This window comes from Homalodisca vitripennis, chromosome X (assembly GCF_021130785.1).
Source record: "Homalodisca vitripennis isolate AUS2020 chromosome X, UT_GWSS_2.1, whole genome shotgun sequence".
NCBI lineage: Eukaryota > Metazoa > Arthropoda > Insecta > Hemiptera > Cicadellidae > Homalodisca > Homalodisca vitripennis.
Window position 1 is genome coordinate 48,381,834 of NC_060215.1, and position 16,242 is coordinate 48,398,075.

At 31.5% G+C, this 16,242-nt stretch overlaps 1 protein-coding gene across 1 annotated transcript; it reads left to right on the forward strand.

The window, feature by feature from the left end:
* Positions 1–229: 229 nt before the first annotated feature.
* LOC124368510 (pinin-like) lies at positions 230–13,140 on the forward strand. Its single transcript, XM_046825757.1, has 4 exons — positions 230–354; positions 8,340–8,466; positions 10,488–10,533; positions 12,988–13,140. The coding sequence occupies exons 2-4, from the start codon at positions 8,348–8,350 to the stop codon at positions 13,075–13,077; spliced, it is 255 nt and encodes an 84-aa protein (XP_046681713.1). The 5' UTR covers positions 230–354; positions 8,340–8,347; the 3' UTR covers positions 13,078–13,140.
* The last annotated feature ends 3,102 nt before the right edge of the window (positions 13,141–16,242 follow it).

Genomic DNA, 16,242 nt, shown 5'->3' on the forward strand with positions numbered 1-16,242 from the left:
ACATTTTAATAGGTTTGCCAGGTTCTGAACTAAATTAAATCCAGAGAAGTACGGAGGAAGAACGCGCAGATTGATCATTCCACTATTCCAATACAATAGGGGGCTATCTGTAGTTGGCAGAGGGGCCCCTCCATCCCCACTCTTTCTCTCCGCAATTTGCGATCACTCCATCCAGGTGACGCATGAGGAGCTCGTGATTAATGTTTGCTGCTACGTGCTGCGGCGGTAGTGGGGTGTCTACAGTGCTGCCACCTACCTTGGGATATAAATGCTCAATTTCATCTCTGACCGCCATTCTGTAATTAGTGTTGGTGCGGTCATCACCTAGTGCAGTTTTTGAACGACATCTTAAAGGTCAGAAGATTTTTGTATACTTTAACACTAGATATAAACCTATAATTTTGTTTTCAACCAGTTCTGTTCTAAATTTTTGCTACTAACTCATTAAGTACAAAACGTTGTGCCTTTTTAAGTTTAAAGTGATGAAATCGCAAATATGAATAGGCACTATATTTAGAGTACGCAAAATTTAATAAAGTACTGGATTATTTTGCATTCTAAATTTTCTTAAATGGAAATTGTTGGTTTAACTTTTTCATTGGAATTTGCTGGAATATACTTGAATTTTGTAAACATTTATATGCGTAGGAAGTAAACCAGTTATTTTCGTGGGAATACAATATGCAAATGAATCATGTAACTGGTTACTCTTTGTGGAAATAACATTTTGCTTACTTATCATATCTTAGCAGCCAACAGCTTTAGAGAACTCTAAGTTGTCTTAAGTGAACTATTATATACTTAAGTAATAATAGACTAGTGGCTACCAATATGTCCAGTCAGTTAAAAAATTGGCAGCTATGAAATGAATAGTTTCTTTTTAGGTACGGCCTATTAACTTGTAATAAAATATACTATTGCAATTTGGTGTATTCAATAGTTTTTCATGTAATCGAGGGTTGTCCCTACAATAATTTAATGAGTTTAATGTTTTTCCACTTTCATTATGAATCTGCGAATATAAATTGTACACTTTTCAGGATCAGGTTTATACGCATTTTGACTATACGTCTAGTAAATCTTACATACAGGATTTCTTTAATTTTATAATAGTAACTGTGTTTAGCCGGTACTAGTTGTTTTGGCATTGTATTTTATATAGAACACTGAAAGCCAGATTGTACATGTCACACTTTGTTTTAATATATCTTTCAAGCTTTTCTTATTCCCAAAATAGTAAACTGTAGATAACTATTTTGTTCATACGACATATTTACAGATATATTCGAGATATATACGGTACAGTGGTTTAAGTACAACTTTTTTACTGTGGATATATATATATATATATATATATATATATATATATATATATATTTTAAAAAAAATTAAAATAAATTTTTTATATAAAAATTGGGAGAAATTGTAACGTATGTGTTACATGAACCACGTTGTGTTACATGCAAAATTATTTCGTCTAGTCAAAATTCTAAGTAAAGGAACTATTGATTGCAATTCAAGAAACATAATATATCAGCTAAACTGTAATGTTTGTAATAAACAAAATATTGGCCAAACCTCTAACCCTCTTCGTATCAGAATGACAGGTCACCGTTACAGTATTGTTCATGGAGATGACAAGCCACTCGCTGTACATTCCAGGGAACATAATCAGGACAAAATTGAAAACTGTTATAAATTAAAGGGCATCAATAACGTCGCCTTGCATACTAATGAGAAGATAAATAGAATTAATTTATGTAGGAGCGAAACTGCTCAACAACTTGTAATAAAATCAAAATTTCCTTTGGGTTTGAACATTCGTTAATTTCCAAAACTATTGTATTTTTACTCTTTGGTATTTCTGACGAAACATCAGCTGTGAAGTATTTTTCACTATTTATTATTCTATTTCAGTTCTCTTTTCTTGTTTATATTTCTAGTTAGTACAAGTATAATGATTCAATTTTGTAAATATTGATACAGTGTTCCGTCTGAAGAAGCACGCTGAGACGTACGAAAATCTATAAAGAGTTTACCTACATTTGGTTTTCATTTTTGCGTGAAGAGAATTCATATTCATATATATATATATATATATATATATATATATATATGAATTGTATATATATTCAATAAAGTGTTGAATATATATATATGTACAATTCCACACTAGGGTAATAGGGTAAACACGATGTTTGAGAACTTTATATTTCATAACGTTTAAAAGTTATATCATTTGGCCTCTTAGATCAAAAAAAGTTTTATTTTTCTGCTATTTTTTTATTTTAACGGTCGGAAACTGTGGTTGTAAGTGGCTCGTCTTTGTTTCTTGAGAGGTGTGATGATCGGGTCCATCGATGATGCGGTGACGCTGGCTCTGGTGCCACGGCATGTGTCGACGCGTGGCGGAGAGCTAGCAGGGCGTTGTGTACACACGCTCCCTCCTACCTAATCACATCTATTACGCTATGTAACTCAGTAACAGATGAGATTGACGTGACATTGAGCCGACCTGAGTTCAGGAGGCAATGTGTTGTTGGTCTTAACGAAAATAATACTTTACTAATGCGAATTTGACACACGTTATACTTTACTAATGTGAATTTGATACCTGTTATACTTTACTAATGCGAATTTGATACCTGTTACTTGTGGTCGGAAGGCCGTCTTCCTCGCTCCTAAGGGCGTAAAAAACGTCTTCGGAGCCCTCAAGATTAAAAAGTCAAATATCAAAAAGGATAGGAGTTATCCGAAATATCCTTGAAGATCAAAAAGTTTTTATAATTACTAGCAATTCACTTTGGCAGTGGCTTCCAAAAACAAGTCAGTAACTATTGAAGTAATGAGTGAACATTTTAAACTTCCTTACCGTCAAACAACAAATATTTGATTTAACGTGTGCTCATACCTTTCATGAACTACTATAATTTTGTTTTATTTTTCTTCGACTGACTGATACCTAAAGGTGCTTCAATCATTTTACTTAAAACCTGGTTGGCTGAATCTGGAAAGTTCAGAATGTTCATAGTACTTTAGCCTCCACTCGTCTACACTTATCATTCGGTCTCTAAAAGCAACGATATGACGATTCCGAAATAAAAGCGAGGTAATTAAAATTAACATAAATTATTATTTGGCTTAATCTATTCTAACAATAAATCACAAAGTCACTTCACTTTTGCAATATTATTTTTTTTATGATAAATTTTATTATATTTTGTTTAGATTTTACAATCTCACTGTTTACAAAATTGTATATTATGAATGTTTTAATAATTATTAACTTATAAAAGTAACATTCACTTCTTATGCACTCGATTCCTACTTGTTCAGAAAATTAAAAACTTTTATGATTACTTACAAGATTATTTACAAGAACATTTTATTGATCAAGATTTAAGACGTAATAAAATAGTGAGGATCGTTAGCAAAGGAGTGCACGTACGATCTTTATGCTCCATGTCGTCTCATTGTTACATTCTTAAAGTAATTTTCTCAAATTTGTTACTGCAAAATTATTTTATTCATATAACAAGTCATCCTATGTTCAGATCACTTGTGCGGTATATAATCTTCCTATGTTCCGAGCTAAAAATTAGCCTATTTTGTATATAATGAATGAAGTAATAATATTTCATTTATAATATGTAGTATATTAGTCTTATTAGCATTCTTATGTAATTATCAAGTATCCTCCCCTTTTCATTCTCATCGTAAGAAAGTAGAACAAATATTTATCATACATTTTATGTTTTTCAATTCTAATAAAATAAAATTTGATAGGTTTACATGCAATATTTAATAAAAACAAGTAATAACTAACTATTGTATTTACATGAGTTAAGTACTATTAAGAAAGTGAGGCTATACCATCAAAATATTGTATTTGAAATGTACTAAAAATGTTAATTGATTGTTCACAAATGCCTTAATTGTCTGACGGTGAAACTACATTGGTATGTTGCGAAGAATTTGATGTGTTAAAGGTAATTTACGGGTTTTCATGATTGAATTGTAAATAAATATACTCTAATAATAGTCAAATGTAATACTCAGCCAGACGGTGCATACGAAGCTACACAGGAGATGCACATTCTGTTTGGTCACTCACACTTATTCCTGAAGACTACACACAGGTTATATACACTCTTATTGAAGAAGGTATAGACAGGCATACGGACATTCAAACTTTACAATTTTCTCTGCTAGTCGAGTGACATGCTTCATTACGTTCAGACAATTAATAGAATGTCCAACGGCATAGTTAAAAAAACATGAGTTTCTAATATTATACAATTTTAAAGTTTCAGTAATTAAAAAAAAATCGAGTGTTCTCTCAGTTCATCACTTTGTTACACATAAAAGTAGTTTCTGTATAAAAAAAAATTAGCCAATCATAAGTAATTGCATTATATTCCTTTTATAACTGTAATATTAAATATAATTTAGCTCCTGATAGATATGCTAGGGTGTTACGAAATATATGTATATTACTGTAGATCGCTTAATTAGATTTTATATTTATAGGTCATGCAAATGTTTGAGATAGTGAAACATTTAAGCCTCGTATATTAACTATCACAGTAATTTGTTATAACAATACGGGTATTTTCACTTCTTAAGATTTGTTATTGTAAAACAATAAAATATCCGTTACAGTGGAATTTTAAGACTACTGGTATATTTTATACCAACTTAAAAAATACAGAAACTTTGACTTTTACGTTTCACTATAATTTAAACGTACGACTGACAAATAGAAAAAATGGCTAGTTGATACCAACTTATGGCGTTAAAAACCTAACATTATAGTATAGATTTATGGTATATGTTTACAATTATTCATTATCGTAATGCTATATTACTCACATTATAATGTACTGTTTTTGCGTTCTGTTTAAGTAATTCATAAATAATTAGTATTCCATTTGATATTTGATACATACAATTTTGGTTGGAGTAATTTTTTTGTAAATATTTACAATGAGCAATACGCTATACGAGAGGAAGCAGGCTAGAGTGAGGTGTCAACGTGAGAGAAACACTCATGGATAGCCAGGTCAGGCTACATTCATATTAGCCTACTCTCCCTTTTCAACTTGACTTTTAACATTGCCAACCATTATTTAAAGTTATTTATAATTGCCACAATTCAAAATAATTTTATTTAAATTAGTTTTTTATTGGTTACACTAATTATTAACTGACATAACCCTCGGGGTGTCTGAATGCAAACAACTTATAAATTAATAAGTTAATTAGCTAGTTGTTTCAGTGAACAATTAGTTTCTGAGCAATTATTGTGCTCAAGAACTATATTGTTACTTTTTGAGCTGTAACAACATTAGATTAAGTCTTATAGATATTTTTTGTATTTTCAGCCACTATAGCCAACCTAAAAACAACATGAAACAGAATAAATTGTAACTCAACCGCTCAGTACAATTTTTACTACAGGATGCTTTCTTATTAACATTGATAAGGGAACAAATCGATAAAATAATGATTTTTCGTTCGCCAGTATTTCCGTGAATTGGTAGCATAAGGTGGCTATGCCATGAAAGAATAATATGACATTTGGAGAACCTTAGAGGCGAGGCTGACTACCGCTGGTACGGGTATCTACCTGATAAGGCACTGCAGCGTCAGACACTGCGTCATGTGCTGTTTAATGTTATGATAAATGTTTGGTTGATAACCGTTATAAAACTATGTGGTTATAAGGAATTTTAAAATAACAAATTATCAATATCCTATGTATTACTCATGACTTGTATTCATCGGAACTTGGTAGGTACCGATGAATACAACTACATTTACTATATAAATAGGATTATATAACTCTTGTTATGGTGTTATTGTACAATCGCTGCCCGGGGCATTGTTTAATCTTACACACATTAAAAAAAAAATTAAATTAAAGCTAATGAACAAATGTACTTGTCCCGCAGAGACTCGAACCTGAGTTTCTCAATTGTCGGGTTAACATTATCTTAGAGAGTTAGCGTGTGGTCTATAATGTGGTCTAATAATATTGAAGTTTACAATGTTGGCCCTCTATAAAAATTAAAATGATTTTGGGAAATTCTGCAGTACAAATTAATGTTTAAAAATACTATTATATCTGCTTTACTTATTTAGTAGGCCGGAAATCATTACAAAGTATAGATTTAACAGGAAGGGCCAAGATAAACTGAGAAATGCTGTTAATTTTTTAAATTTGTGTAGGACTATTAACAACAGTAATCAGTATAACTGAAACTGTAAAGACACAATACCGGATATCCATTTGTAACCATTGTTGCCAATTACACAACCCCCCCCCCCTTAAGGTTAATCATAAACCTAAAGATATTATCTGGATCGGTAGTAATGAATTGAATTGTGTGACATTCAGGGACACAATGCATTTCACTGCTGCAATGATACTCACAGATCTGGAGGAATAGTTTTTAATATTATTATTTAATTCATGACGACTGAATTAGCATATATACCACTCAGTTATAAAGAAAGTGAATTGTTGACATAAATATAGATATTCTAGATGATTCCCATTCTACCCAAAATCATTTGGCGGGTTGGATTTTCTTTTGCTTAATATTTACTTCTATTATGTTTATCCATTGCTAATTATAGGAATTTTATCGTATATTTTATAAAGTAATAGATATTCAGATATACAACCCATGTTCAAAAAGTATCGCGAATTTTGTGTATTTTAAAAAATTATTTATTTATTCGTGTATATCTTCCAATCCTTCCTTGTTTTTTCCAATCTTCGAAGCCCTCCAAAATTTTTTTTTTGTATCTTGTTCAGCTCCTCCTTCGATGCCGTCCTATCTCGTCAACCGTGGCGTAGCGTCGTCCTTTCATGGTCCTCTTCAGTTTCGGGAACAATAAAAAGTCACAGGGGGCCAGATCTGGGGAATACGGTGGCTGCGGTATCATTAGTGTGTTGTTTTTGGCCAAGAAGTCGCGTACAAGCAGCGATGTGTGAGCAGGGGCGTTATCGTGGTGCAAAAGCCAATTTTTGTTTTTCCACAAATTCGGGCGTTTTTGGCGGATTGCTTTCGCGCAAATTGCGCATAATTTGCAGGTAATATTACTTATTCACCATTCTACCTTGTGGCAAGAACTCATGATGCACCACGGCCCTGCAATCGAAGAAAACTGTAAGCAAAACTTTCACATTCGACCGAACTTGGCGTGCTTTTTTCGGTCTTGGTTCGTGCGGCAGCTACCATTGAGATGATTGAGCTTTGGTTTCCACGTCATAACCATAAACCCACGATTCGTCACCAGTTATGACCCTCTGGAGCAAATTCGGGTCGTTGCGGACAGATTCCAACATCTCATTAGCAATGTTCATGCGATGCTGTTTTTGATCGAAATTGAGCAATTTTGGTACGAATTTTGCGGCGACCCGTCTCATGCCCAAATTATCGATTAAAATCGAATGGCACAAGCCAATCGATATGCCTAGGTCCTCGGAAATTTCTCTAACGGTGATTCGACGATTGGCTAATACCATTTTCTTCACTTCATCAATTTTTTCGTCTGTTTTGAAGTGATCGGGCGTCCGGCACGCTCTTCGTCATTCACATCTTCTCGGCCTTCTGAAAACATTTTGTACCACCGATAAAAGTTGCTTTTGTCAAAAGTAGCTTCTCCGTATGCCACAGTCAACATTCGGAATGCATCCGCGCACTTAATTTCGTTTTTTACACAAAATTTGATACAGGTTCTTTGTTCCGTTTTTTTGAATAGGTAAAAATCGAAGACGAACCAAAACACGTGCAAGCAAAGCAGCTGTCAACAATTAACGGAACATTCAAAATGGCCGAAATTATCAACATAAGTGAGAGACATATGTACCAACATAACGCCACAAAAAAATCAAAATTCGCGATATTTTTTGAACACATCCATCGTTCCAACATATTCCTAAAATTATTTATTAGTTTTAAGTTCCCGAAAACGTGAAACCTAAGTATCATATGTGATATCGGCAAAGTAAATGATGGGTTAAGTTAAAGAAATGTAAAATGGTTTGTTTATAAATCATTAAAAAAATCTTATTATCACATATCGTTTAAAGTAGTAGTTTTTCAAATCTATAGGCGTAAAGTTCTAAACAACATAAGTAATATGTAACTAAATAGTTTCTATGTGAAAATACAATAGTTCAAACAGTGCGTTTTTAGACATTCGGTAGATCCTCAGTTTTGCTGTACGGCATATACTCCAGTTCATTCCTGAACCCTAGTTTCATTTTCTGATCGATAGTTCTGCTGAGTGTGATATGGTGTTACCTGTGGTTATGACTGTTCCAGACAGAAAAATGGGAAAAGGAGGCTGTGGAGGGTCAAAGGAAAGGGAAGGGAGTCAAGATTCAGGACGTCAAGGGGACCGCAATCAAGGGGACCGCAATCAAGGGGACTTGCGAAGGTGCGAAATTAGGTAAGAAATGTTTTAAATTATTAAAAATAAAATATAATTTTATAACTTATGTTAGACTTCTTGTGAGATATAATACTAGGAATCCACTTATGTCAGTTTATAAGTTATATATGTATATACAAAGAGACAATAGATTTTAGAAAATTAATTGTGTCCTACATGAGGGATGGTCCAAAGAATATAATTGATACATATCCTTATTTTAAGGGTACGTAAACCTTAACGTTACTTCAAATTTGAAGTTTTACAGGGTTTTAAGGATAATAGAATAACTATATACATGTATTTGTGGGTATACAGGGAAGTGTGTAAGTATATTTGATATCATATCTTGATACATCACAGTTAATTTTTATAATAAATCCATGGGTTTGTTACTTTTGAGTTTAGAAATCGAATTACTGTTCAAAAATTGTTTCTCCTCTCTAAGTACTGATGATTAACTGATGATAAAATCATGACGGTGTAATTACGTTTTAATGTCCCTATTTTTACCTTATAGTCGTAGAGTTCTAAACTATTGTTCTAAAAGACTTTATATCATGATATTTCATGAAATATTACTTACATTTGGTACGCAGCCCACCAGAATTCTATTAGTAAAATTAAGAAGCAAATAAATGATTATACCATTTTAATGTTAACAAAACGTGGTAAAACCTTCACTCAAATCGTTTTGCTCTACCTTAAACACAAATATTTCTAACTCACCACTACTACAATTTTAGATATTCACTTTAATTAGTAGACAAATTTTGAATAAGTTTTGAATAAGAAGGAAGATAAGAAAATAATTATAATATATTAAGGACCACTACTTCTATTCAATGTACGAGAATTCACATATAAATAATAATACATATAAATGTGAATATTTATTTACAGATGTAGAGAGTAGGGAGGTAACAAAGAGGGGGTTGGCTCTGGGAATGTTGTTATAATGTCCCTCTTATAATGAGAAAGAACAATAATATCTGAACCAATAATATATATTATTTCAATAATATATTGAAATAATATATTTACTTAATGAATAATAAGTATTATTAATTTGAAATCTTATTTAAAAAAGACTGCTATTAAATTCATGTATTGGAAAATGTAATAAGCGAGGACTGTTTGCACATTATTTATCATTCTTGCTATTGCTAAGATCAATACTGTAAAATATTATTTTTCTGTTACGATTCTTTCCGTTTGGCTATATTTTACTCCGTTATTTCACAACTTCTAATCCAAGCTATTTTATTTTTAGGTCAATTTCTTAATGTTAATTGATGTTTGTACGATTTAAATCAGTACATTATTAGAGTTTTTTTGTTTATCTTTATCATGTTGTTACAGTTATTTGTTTGTTGATATTATTCTATGATTTAAAGTATGTTTTTATATGTTTATACTTTAACAGATATTGTGATCAGTTGCAAAGTATTTATTACTACGTTTTGGCGAGTTTAAGGATTAAAATAATATTGGACATATATTGATATTAACGGCCACCTGGAGAATTTTGTAAACAAATAATACATTGCAAATAATAAATAAACTACTACGATAGACTCGGCTGCACTGCCATACTGCGAGCAGAAAAGTTAAAGCTGTTTAATCATTATCCTGGGCAATTTATGTAATACAACAATCTTTAACCAGCCTTTTACGATGAGTTCTTAATAATGAAGACTGAAATAATGAATCTGTCACTATTCGGTTTATCGAAAGGTCTCAGTGCTTTCAGGAGTATTTCAATTTAAATATTGAAAAAGAGGTATTTAATTGTTTTAATAAAAAATAACAGTTATTAAAAAATTGTTATAAGATATTACACTCACGTTTAAAATAGAATATAAAATGTACATGTTTGTCTGTGTGTGTGTGTGTGTGTGTGTGTGTGTGTGTGTGTGTGTGTGTGTGTGTTTGTGTGTGTGTGTGTGTGTGTGTGTGTGTGTGCGTGCGCGCGCGTGCGTGCGCGTGTGTTTAAGTACAGTATATTCTACTTAAATAATATACATCTCTGTTTTCAGTAAGAAAGACACCGCTCCGAAAAAGGAGTCTTTGACTAGCAGCAGTGTAAGTATATCTCATTTATTTACATTTTTAGAACTTTATGCATCAGGATAATTTTGGCTAAAGTATAAATAAATGCCTACATACCAGTGTCACTATTATTCCATCTTGATCATTTCAAATTAATGCAATTATGCTCTAATCTAACTGGAAAAATTTTCATTATGAATAGTTTAGAGAGAATGATATACATAAAGATTTGCATCATAAACTGTAATGTCCTTGTAAATAGGTTATTGGTGTCAAAATATAAACGTTTCATTGCTTTATAAAATAGCCTAAAGTTTTGTTTATTTTCTCTTTAAAGTATAATGGAAATTGAAATATAACGTTGTTTGTGAAATTCAAAGAACTAAACATATTTCAGTACATCTGTCCAGTAACGTTCTTAGATGTATATTAACTTCATAAATATTAGTAAGTAATGTTTAAGGTCTCAGACCTGAACTATAATAGATCATATCTATCCTTATTATGAAGAATAAAAGTTACATGGTCTTGAATCTTCTTAGACTTATAGTTCGACCAGTATAGGAGACGTAGTAAAGGTACGAGCTGAAATGTTTCCACTAAATTATTAATCGTTATATTAAAAATATTTGGTAACATAAAAAAATATTTAAAAAAATCACAAATTGGTGTGAAGTCAATGTTAGGGGTGATAATTTAATAAATAGTAAAATAAAAAGTGCTGTGCCATCATCGTATAACTACTCAGTAAAGTATAGAATCAAAAATGTATTAAAAAGCACATATGTTTTACCTGCCAAACCAACATTACCTAAAAGAAATGATACCGTTATAATATTAATGTAAATTTTCTATTCATTCCTAACATATGAGTTCCAAAATAATATAAAAATTAATAAACTATAATAACAAGTTAACTCTCGCTAAAATTATGGAAATTGTGATATTACAGTGGCCTAGATTTCATTTTCCAATCATAATTAAACCAGTCCGATAATGTTTCCAAAAAATTATAACAAATTAACCACCTAGTAGCCAACCAATTTGAAAATTAAATTGGGAGTGTGGTATTAGAGGAGCTAATGTTTAAATTGGAAACCAATACATTCCCGTAAAATACGGGTTTAAAGTAGCCTAATATAAAAATCCTCAACTACTTACTTTAATGATCGGCAAATTCTAATATCAAGAGTAGTAATATCAGAGGTGCATTTATTTCTCAAGCATTTATTCTAGTACAATACAGCTTCCAAAATAACATATGAAATCTAAAACACCGCCTACTGTCAAATCATCTCAAATATAATTGATTTGGTATTAGAATCCAAAGATTACATGTTAATACATAATAACCTTAATATAATATTTAAAATAATGTAACAATTCGTAAAATGTTATAAAAAAGGTAATATTAGCCTTTCTAATCTTCAATTTCAAAAATGTAAATACTTGTTAAATACGGTTTCTTTAATAAATTGCCAACTCTAAAGTTAATTGTAATAAACATCTTAAAACAATAACACTAGAGGGAAGAGACTACTATTAAAAATATTACTATGCATTATGTCTTCAAAATATATAACAAATAACCAACTATTTACTTTCAAGCCAACTTAGACAAAGAACACTGCAAGAGTGATATTATACATTTAAAGATCCATTTAAAATATGTATGTATATATGCCAAATTCAATGACTGACAGACACAAAATCTTTTAAACCACAGAATGGTTGTACATAGCACTTTGTAAACAAGTACTAGTCTTAACCGCGGAAATATGTGAAAAGCCGTCACATCTTCCTAATCAATCGCGGTAAAGTCTTGGAAACTTGCGATACTGTTACTGTTAGACACTAACACAAAAAGAATTATATAAACTCAACTTATACAACATAACACTCAAACAGTCAACAAACCTAAAAACAGTATGTACGTGATTTTGTTTTTGTGACAAAAACAAACCGAATCTGTCACACAAATAGCATTGTTGCAGTTTCCGTTAATGTGCACAATAGTAACTAAACATTATTCGCAATTCATGTATAATGTATTGGGAAGAGTTTTGACTATTATTAATGATTATATTCCCAATTAAAACTAATTGCAGTGATTTTTGCACTGAAACTATCTCCATTGTTGCCCATAAGGACATTGTTAAACCTTATAACATAAGTCTAATTAATCTAACATTTAATGTCTTAGAATATTGCTATGGATAACATACAAAATTTTTCCAACTTATTTTGGAATTTTATTCAATTACTTAAAACTATAATATTAGAAAACTCAACCATAATAATTGCTGACAAAACTGAACTATCAAATGAGAGAGTAAACTATTTTTCAGTACTATCAGCCCTTTATGCTATTTTTAGACAGTAAAAAAGACAATATTTTGTAGAATATAACCATTTTGTCTTCCTCTCATCTTCTGATTGGTAATAATGTATCAAATGGATGTAACATTGTCCATAAATTGTCTACAGGGATCCAGCTCGCAGCGGTCATCCTCAAGCTCGGATCCCAGATCATCTTCTACTTCTTCAATGTCATCTTCATCCAAAGAAAAATCATGACTTGTGGCTCATTAGCTTAAATAAATATGCTATGCTGACTCATTAGTCTAGACTATAAATAAATTTGCGTTCTTTTATTTTCTTCCTGTAATGTACTCAGAGCCGCAGCTAAGTGGTGGCAGGGGGGGGGGTCGTTTGCCCCGGGTGGCAAAATTTTAGGGGCATCAAAATTATAGAAATCGCTATTTCAAACGGTTAATTTTTAACACAGAGTTCAAGGTTTTGTTAATTTACCGCGGCCGACGCCTGCTCATTTTGAAGGTAAATACCGCCAGACTACCGCAGCAACACCGCTCTGAGCAATAAAAATAAGACAACAAAAATACATTTAAAGTTCACTGATTCTCTATATTGTCAAGATAAGTTTCAAAAGTTATACTCCTGTCTTCAAATTCGTACAAATTGTTGCTAGTAATTGTAATTTTAAAATATCAATATGTTTGAAGAAACTTTAAATATTTTATACATATTTATAGTTAAAGAATAAAATTTAAAACCCAATAATTTGGATTTAATTCTTACGTTCCTTGAATTTTTTTATCCTTAAATATAAACATATTTTACATTTTTCTAAACATTAAAATTTTTTTTTTTTTTTCAAAAAAGCTGAGAATCCTCTCACTACGATTAGTTTTAACAGGATGTTTACGCTTGCTTACGCAGTGACAGGATATGAAGAGGAGGCCAGCTATGTAACAACCAGCTGTTGCAGTCAAAGCGGGCCCTTATGTCTAGTCTAGCTCATGGCTGCATTTAACAGTCATCTACTGCAGTAGACTAAACCTACGATCTACAGTTGCTTCCCAATATCTAGACTTTTAAGATTAATGATGTGCTGCTGCTCCTGGACATTCACTGAATTGTCCATATTTAAGTGATATGTTTTACTGTACCCAGTGTGGGTTAAATTCAAAGGTATAAAAAACTAGAAGTGAACCCTCCTGGAGACATGTGCATTGATATATTGTATACTTTTTATTTAAAAAAGTTATTTTATGGTTCAGCGTTAGTGAGGCCTATCACTCTAGGAGCTGGAAAATATGTATTTCTCTTTACCTGTCTATCTGTCCGCACGATGTCTTGAAAACTAACTGACCTATACCTTTGAAATTTTACATGAACATTTATTTTAATATTACCAAGACCGAGTTCGATTATGGTGTCTGTCATTCTACGAGATTTATGGCTGAGTGTTAGCAATTATTTTTACATTGATCTTATGGATAAACGAGAAAATAGCAGAATAAATACATTTCCAAACTATCTGTTTACAATAATTTGAGATTTTAGTAAGTGCCATTTGTAAAACGAAAATATAATAGACTGTAATGTCAAACATCAGTAACAGTGTTTCACTACAACACACTGGATTGTAGAACCTCACTAGCTCACCCAAACTTTTATTATTCTAAAACTGCTGTAAAATCTGTCGTAGGAATACTAATAAAAAATGTGATTCCATCATGTAGCAAGATATATCGAGAAATATTTTATCTCTAGACTTTAAATTTGGAATTACACTTCATTCCTACATAAACAAGAATGGGTTCTATGATAGAGCATGTAAAACCATGGGATTTGGTTCAGTGTAATTGAAGCCTACCTCTCTGTAGGCTGACACAATTTCTCTTTTCTCTGAAGGGAGGATGAATAGATTTACTGTATGACTGTATGTCTAACAGTCTATAGGACATTCATGCATGCGGCGTTTGCGAAGCATGTTACGTGAAACTTGGGGTTACGTATTCTGACTTTGTAATTATATAGATCTTTAACGATATTAACACCAGTGTTAATGCATTGAAAGATGTAAATGAAAATGGTATATTTGAGTGGTTATCAAACAGTGTGGTAACCAGCGGGAGGATATCGGGATAAAGAAATAATTTTAAAATAAAAAAATGTTAACTTTTCGTTTGTTTTCATCTTTCTAACCTTATAATAAACATGAATCGTTAAATGTGTTTCTAATCGCAAATCTCGAAAAAGATTGGGTCTATACGGCTAATTCTTTTATAAGATATTCGTTAAAGTCCAATAAAGGTTTTTATGGAGAGAAAATCTGTAAATTAATAATTATAATAATTACAAAAAACAATCCAAATTTAACTAACAGTAAACACCTATAGCTGAAGCTTACCAAACAGACATAAACATTTGTTTGCACTTCAATTTTAGAAAATACTAACTACACAGTGCTAGTAGTATTATGCAGATTGGAAAGGTAAAGTTACTATCTAATTCTTATTTCAGATTTCACCTATGACCAATTAAACTATCTAATGTATAGGAAATAGTATTTAAACGTTATTATAAACGACACATTAATGAACAAAGCTGTGAATTTTTGCACGTAAAGTACTCGAAACGGATTGGTTCCTTTGACGTAGTGTATGATATTTTTACTTTGATTTCAGAAAAAAACAGGGGAATTGATACAAATATGCCTCAACGACTCATTCTTTTCTAGACTAAGTCTGTAAAAGAACAAAAATTCTATCTCGCAAAGCTTATTATAAATGGTTTTTTAGAAATTTTAAATGAACATTCTTCAAACAATTGTAATATCCCTTATACCGGAAGAAGAATACAAGCGACAAAATTTTTAGTGTGCATATATTTTCTTGATCGGGGTAAAAAAGTATAAATCAAATACATTACCACAAATATTGTAGACTGGAAATAGACGCTTTTTATATTATATTAAGTTATCTTCCGAAACCTACATGTGCACATATTTTTAAGATCGGTGCAACAACGCAAACAACTATCAAACTGTAAATAAACTAGACAAGAAGTGGATTTAAACGGCTGAAATAGATAGATAAAAAGTAAAACCGCAGTAAATTACGTAAGTATATTTATTTTCTTCGTCGTAATAAAAAGTCAAACCCAATTATGGCATTTGAAGTAGCTAAAACTGGAAATAGATTACAAGGGTCAGTAGTAGACGTTTTCATAAAAGTATGGCTTGAAAACCAACATGTGTTTATATCTTTTTACAAGGACAAGGCAAACTGAACTGTGGCACCGTATTAGACTGTATGAACTTTGGGAATAGGCGATTTTAGACCGTTCGTTGATAAAAAGGCCGTAGACCATCTTTTAACTCCTTCGTATGTGTATATATTTTTGTAATGGGACAGTAAGACAAACTCAACTTAA